This window comes from Hyperolius riggenbachi, chromosome 9 (genome assembly GCF_040937935.1).
Source record: "Hyperolius riggenbachi isolate aHypRig1 chromosome 9, aHypRig1.pri, whole genome shotgun sequence".
Taxonomy (NCBI): Eukaryota; Metazoa; Chordata; class Amphibia; order Anura; family Hyperoliidae; genus Hyperolius; species Hyperolius riggenbachi.
Genome location: NC_090654.1, coordinates 112,673,852 through 112,679,851, shown reverse-complemented (window position 1 = coordinate 112,679,851; position 6,000 = coordinate 112,673,852). Strand labels below are relative to the sequence as shown.

The 6,000-nt window shown below is 45.6% G+C and overlaps 1 protein-coding gene across 1 annotated transcript in view; it reads left to right on the top strand.

Annotated features, from left to right (window-relative positions):
* Positions 1-493: 493 nt before the first annotated feature.
* The window catches only part of LOC137532624 (uncharacterized), a 40,483-nt gene continuing 34,976 nt past the window's right edge, over positions 494-6,000 (top strand). The window contains exon 1 of the mRNA XM_068253354.1: positions 494-610. Within this exon, the coding sequence (XP_068109455.1) occupies positions 520-610 (91 nt within the window). The 5' untranslated portion in view covers positions 494-519. The remainder of the gene's footprint in view (positions 611-6,000) is intronic.

The following is a 6,000-nucleotide window of genomic DNA, read 5'->3' as shown; positions in this document are numbered from 1 at the left end:
AAGAGTGTTTTTGTATGTGTGTATTTGTTATGTATTTGTTGTGTATTGTGTCTGTATATCCATGCAATTTTTGATACTTAATCTTTTTTTACTTTGATCTAATTAAATTATTCAAAATAAATAATTAAGAATATTTCTGCATGCACCCAAGAGTCAGTTCAATTCTTTGTTCTATGTTTATTATTACTCGCTGACATGGTGCATGCAGTTATTGCTAACATTTTCGATCTTTAACCTGGTTTATATTGAGTCTTCTGACTCTCGAATTTTGTTTGTCTGATTTGTGCTCCGGTACCCCTTTTGCAATACATATACTTCTAGATTTTTCATACACTGTTTTGTTTCAGCTCCTGTTAGTCTGGTTTTACTTATTTTTTATTGCCTAATAATGTATAGGAAGTAGGAAGGGAACATGTTTCACTTTGTGCTAACAACACTATAATGAATAGTTAGACAACACCCTCTTACTGGAATCTATTTAAGATCTTGCATGGAGCATTCATGTAGACAAATAGCAAGATGTCTCAAATGCAGAACTTCCTACTGATACTGTGTATCTTTTTAGCAAATATCCCTCAGATACCTGGCAATGTTTTGAAAAAACCAGAAGGTAAGTTGCAGACATACATGTATATATTCTATACAGGTATCCTAACGCTCTCATTTTGCCTTAAAGTGAACCTGAACTCTTGCACAGGACAGAAGGAAAACAGGGAGAAATGCACCCTGTATGTATTTAGAGAGTTTGGCTTGTCTAACTCCCCCTCCTATGTGACTAAGCACAAGTGTAATTTGATCTCTCAGCTGTGTCAGGCACAGCCTCTAATTTGTAAACACATGTTATTAACAATATGTCTGCTTCCATGAAAGCAGGAAGTAGAACCACTGCAGATTTATTGCAGGATTTCAATCAGCTGTAACAAAGAAATGTTTTTCTTTAAAGGTTATTATGCTGTTGATTATCTTTTAGAGCGGAGAAGAAGTTCTGAGTTCAGGTCCTCTTTAAACAAAAATGCAATGCTTTTGCTGAAACAGGAATACAAGTATACAGACGTAAATTAAAATGAAATGTTCATCCTTTTAATACTGCTCTTTCAATGGATTCCAGCAATTTTATTTAGCCCAATTTATTACTACTATTATTAATGGTCTTTCCTCTGGCATAGGGGATGATAGTGTTTTGACATGCAGTGTTATGAAACTGTTAGATACTTAAAGGGAACCCGAGGTGAAAGACTGCCATATTTATTTCCTTGTAAAAATGCCATTTGCCTGGCAACCCTGTTCATCTTCTGGCATAAGTAGTGTCTGAGTCAAAAGCTTGAAACAAGCATGTGGCTAATCCAGTAAAACATGAGTCAGAGTACCTGATCTGCATATGCTTGTTCAGGGTCTATGGCTAAAAGTATTAGAGACACTGGATCAGGTGGACTGCTAGGCAACTGGTATTGTATAAAAGGAAATAAATATGGCAGCCTCCCTATCCCTCTCACCTCGGGTTCCCTTTAAGGGTGTCTCTAAAAGGATCTGAAAAGACTGGAGGTATTTCACAGAGAAATTGCTGCAAGAAATTGATGCCTGACTTTCATTTTTATGAGTCTGTTTAAATGTATTATTGCTTTGTAATAGGAACAAGTTCTATATTTTTGATTGTATTGCTTATTTATTTAATGTGATCTAATTGGGTTGTATCTCCTACGTCAATTAACTCTCCCCACCCCCAATAGGGTGGCTACCCGTGGAGGCAGGGATTCTGTAGAGTTGGGCCGAACGGTTCGCCTGCAAACGGTTCCATGCGAACTTCAGTGGTTCGCGTTCGCGTCCCGCAGGCGAACCTTTGCGGAAGTTCGGTTCGCCCCATAATGCACATGGAGGGTCAACTTTGACCCTCTACATCACAGTCAGCAGGCCCAGTGTAGCCAATTAGGCTACACTAGCCCCTGGAGCCCCACCCCCCCTTATATAAGGCAGGCAGCGGCGGCCATTACGGTCACTCGTGTGCTGCCTGCGTTAGTGAGAGTAGGGCGAGCTGCTGCAGACTGTCTCTCAGGGAAAGATTAGTTAGGCTTAACTTGTTCCTGTCTGGCTGCATACCTGTTCTGTGAACCCACCACTGCATACCTGTGCTGTGAACCCACCGCTGCATACCTGTGCTGTGAACCCACCACTGCATACCTGTGCTGTGAACCCACCACTGCATACCTGTGCTGTGAACCGACCACTGCATACCTGTTCAGTGAACCTGCCACTGCATACCTGTTCTGTTCAGTGGACCCGCCACTGTATACCTGTTCATTGAACCCACCACTGCATACCTGTTCATTGAACCCACCACTGCATACCTGTTCTGTGAACCCACCACTGCATACCTGTTCTGTGAACCCACCACTGCATACCTGTGCTGTGAACCCACCACTGCATACCTGTTCAGTGAACCTGCCACTGCATACCTGTTCTTTTCAGTGGACCCGCCACTGTATACCTGTTCATTGAACCCACCACTGCATACCTGTGCTGTGAACCCACCACTGCATACCTGTTCAGTGAACCCACCACTGCATACCTGTTGTGTTCAGTGAACCTGCCACTGCATACCTGTTCTGTGAACCCGCCACTGTATACCTGTTCTGTTTAGTGAACCCGCCACTGTATACCTGTTCTGTTTAGTGAACCCGCCACTGCATACCTGTGCTGTGAACCCACCACTGCATACCTGTGCTGTGAACCCACCACTGCATACCTGTTCAGTGAACCCACCACTGCATACCTGTTCAGTGAACCCACCACTGCATACCTGTTCAGTGAACCTGCCACTGCATACCTGTTCTGTTCAGTGGACCCGCCACTGTATACCTGTTCATTGAACCCACCACTGCATACCTGTTCATTGAACCCACCACTGCATACCTGTTCTGTGAACCCACCACTGCATACCTGTTCTGTGAACCCACCACTGCATACCTGTGCTGTGAACCCACCACTGCATACCTGTTCAGTGAACCTGCCACTGCATACCTGTTCTTTTCAGTGGACCCGCCACTGTATACCTGTGCTGTGAACCCACCACTGCATACCTGTGCTGTGAACCCACCACTGCATACCTGTTCTGTGAACCCACCACTGCATACCTGTTGTGTTCAGTGAACCTGCCACTGCATACCTGTTCTGTGAACCCGCCACTGTATACCTGTTCTGTTTAGTGAACCCGCCACTGTATACCTGTTCTGTTTAGTGAACCCGCCACTGCATACCTGTTCTGTTCAGTGGACCCGCCACTGTATACCTGTTCAGTGAACCCGCCACTGCATACCTGTTCTGTTCAGTGGACCCGCCACTGTATACCTGTTCAGTGAACCCGCCACTGCATACCTGTTCTGTTCAGTGGACCCGCCACTGTATACCTGTTCAGTGAACCCGCCACTGCATACCTGTTGTGTTCAGTGAACCTGCCACTGCATACCTGTTCTGTGAACCCGCCACTGTATACCTGTTCTGTTTAGTGAACCCGCCACTGTATACCTGTTCTGTTTAGTGAACCCGCCACTGGGCTTGCGTATCACAATGAAGCAATGACCGGCGCCTACATGAGTGTCTCGGGGGGCACACCCACGATAATAAGGTCGTTGCCTCATTGTGGTCAGACCAAATTTGATCAGCTGGACAGTCACTGTTCTGTCATTCAGCTACATCAGCCAGGCGACCATATGGGCTGTAAAGCCACCAAAACCTGCACTCTCGCCATGGTGCGCACCAGTCCAGCACGGCCGTCACTACACAAACAGCTGTTTGCGGTGCGTTACACGGTGAGTTTGGTGTGTCAGTGTGAAGCAGTACCTTAATTACACTACCTGATTGATGTATACACATGCAAGATGTTTGAAAGCACTTTAGGCCTGTCATTTAGCATTCAATGTGATTTCTTCCCTTAAAACGCTGCTTTGCGTCAAATCCAGATTTTTCCCCGGGACTTTTGGCATGTATCCCACTCCGCCATGCCCCCCTCCAGGTGTTAGACCCCTTGAAACATCTTTTCCATCACTTTTGTGGCCAGCATAATTATTTTTTTTTTCAAAGTTCGCATCCCCATTGAAGTCTATTGCGGTTCGCGAACTTTAACGCGAACCGAACCTTCCGCGAACCTAAAATCGGAGGTTCGGCCCAACTCTATTCTGCAGTGTTTGAGAGTACATACCAAAGCAGATGGCCCTTCCCGAAGCAGGAATAAAGGGGGCAGGAGCGCTTTTGGAAAAACGGTGCTGCCATAGAGCCTATAATAACAGCCACATGCAAGAAAGGGAAATGTGGGTGCTTGGCGGCGGCCGCTATCGGCATCCAAAATTTACTATCTGTGCCACAAATTGCAGCTTTTATAATGGCTGCGATATGCAGCAAAGAAGGTAAACTTTGGTGCCAGGAGTGCCCGCTATGCAATGCCACAATTTGCTTTTCTGTAATCCCCCTGCACCTGCTATTCTATCAATCAAGGTCAAGGTTTAGGCACCACCAGGAAGGTCTTCTGGTTAGAGACCACCAGGAAGGTCTTCTGGTTAGGCACCACCAGGTGGGTCTGAGTGATAGGCACCACCAGGGGTGTTCTTAGGGTTGGGCACCATCAGGGGGGTCTTAGGGTTAGGCATCACCAGGGGTGTTCTTAGGGTTAGGCATTTCAAGGGGTGGTCTTAGGGTTAGGCATCACCAGGGGGAGTCTTATGGTTAGGCACCACCAGGGGTGTTCTTAGGGTTAGGCCCCACCAGGGGAGGGTTTTGTGTGAGAATAGGGTTAGGTTTAGCCATAGTAAAATATCGGTAGATATTTACTGAATATTTTACTATCAAAATACAGAAGTAGAATATCGCTAATTATAAATATTCTACAAATGGCAAACCCGTGTCCTTTTTTCCACGCCCCTTTTTTCATGTGTGCGGCCCTTCTTGTCTACTTCTCCTTTTTATTTTCCTTCCTATTCTTCAAAGTAAATGTATGAATTGCTGTCTCAAATTCCCTTATGCATCTCAGTTTTCTTTCACTTCTATGCATACAGTATATATTTTTTTTATATGTTTCTTTTACTCTTCCGGTTCCCACTTCTCTTCTTCACACCCCTTTTTTTCAGGATGTTTGCTCTAAAGCAGGGAACACACCAGCTGCGATTATGTGTGTTTTGCTGTGCATGATTCTACAGGCTATTGAAGTCAATATCCTCGCTCAGGAAATGTTCATCGTTGCCATTCGATTGTGGTTTGCGGTCGCAATCCATGCACGTTTTTAAATCGCACAGCTTTCCGCTTTTTCTTGCATGACATGTTCATTCGCAATTAAAGTATATGCTGCCGCAAATGGCAAAACGTTAAAGGAAAACGTTGTCACAAAAGCCGTCAGAGACCCGGGAATCGCAAAGGAAAACGGCCCTGCATACAGTATGTGTTCTCTCTCTTAAAAATGGTTTTACTTTCCTGGGGGGGGGGGGGGGGGGGGATTATTATTCTGTGCAAAAATCCATGCCCGAGGGCATAAATTGCTTTTCTACAAGGAACACATTTCTTGAAATGTTAAGTTCTCCAACAAATGTGTTCCTGTGAATTTGGCCCTTGGCAAGAATCCCCCCTTCCTGAAATCTACCCCTCCCAAAAATTGAATGCAGCATTAGGTGGCCACTCCCCCCCACCTAGATAATATTAGGTTGCTCTGCAGTAGCGTAGCTACAGACCTCAGGGCCCCGATGTGGAATTTGAACCTGCCCCCCCCCCCACATTAATGTGCTCCCTTCCAAGTATAGTAGCCAAATATGCTCCTCCCTTCCCACCCCGGTATGGTAGCCAGGTGGGCTCCCCTTCTCCCTCCACAGTATGGTAGCTGGATGTGCTCCACTCCCTCACCCTCTCCATATGGTATCCAGAGTATAGGTGCCCCCAGTATAGCTAGCTAGCTATAGGTGCCATCAGTATAGGTAGCCAGCTATGAATGCCCCTAGTATAGGTAGCCAGGTATAGGTGCCTCAG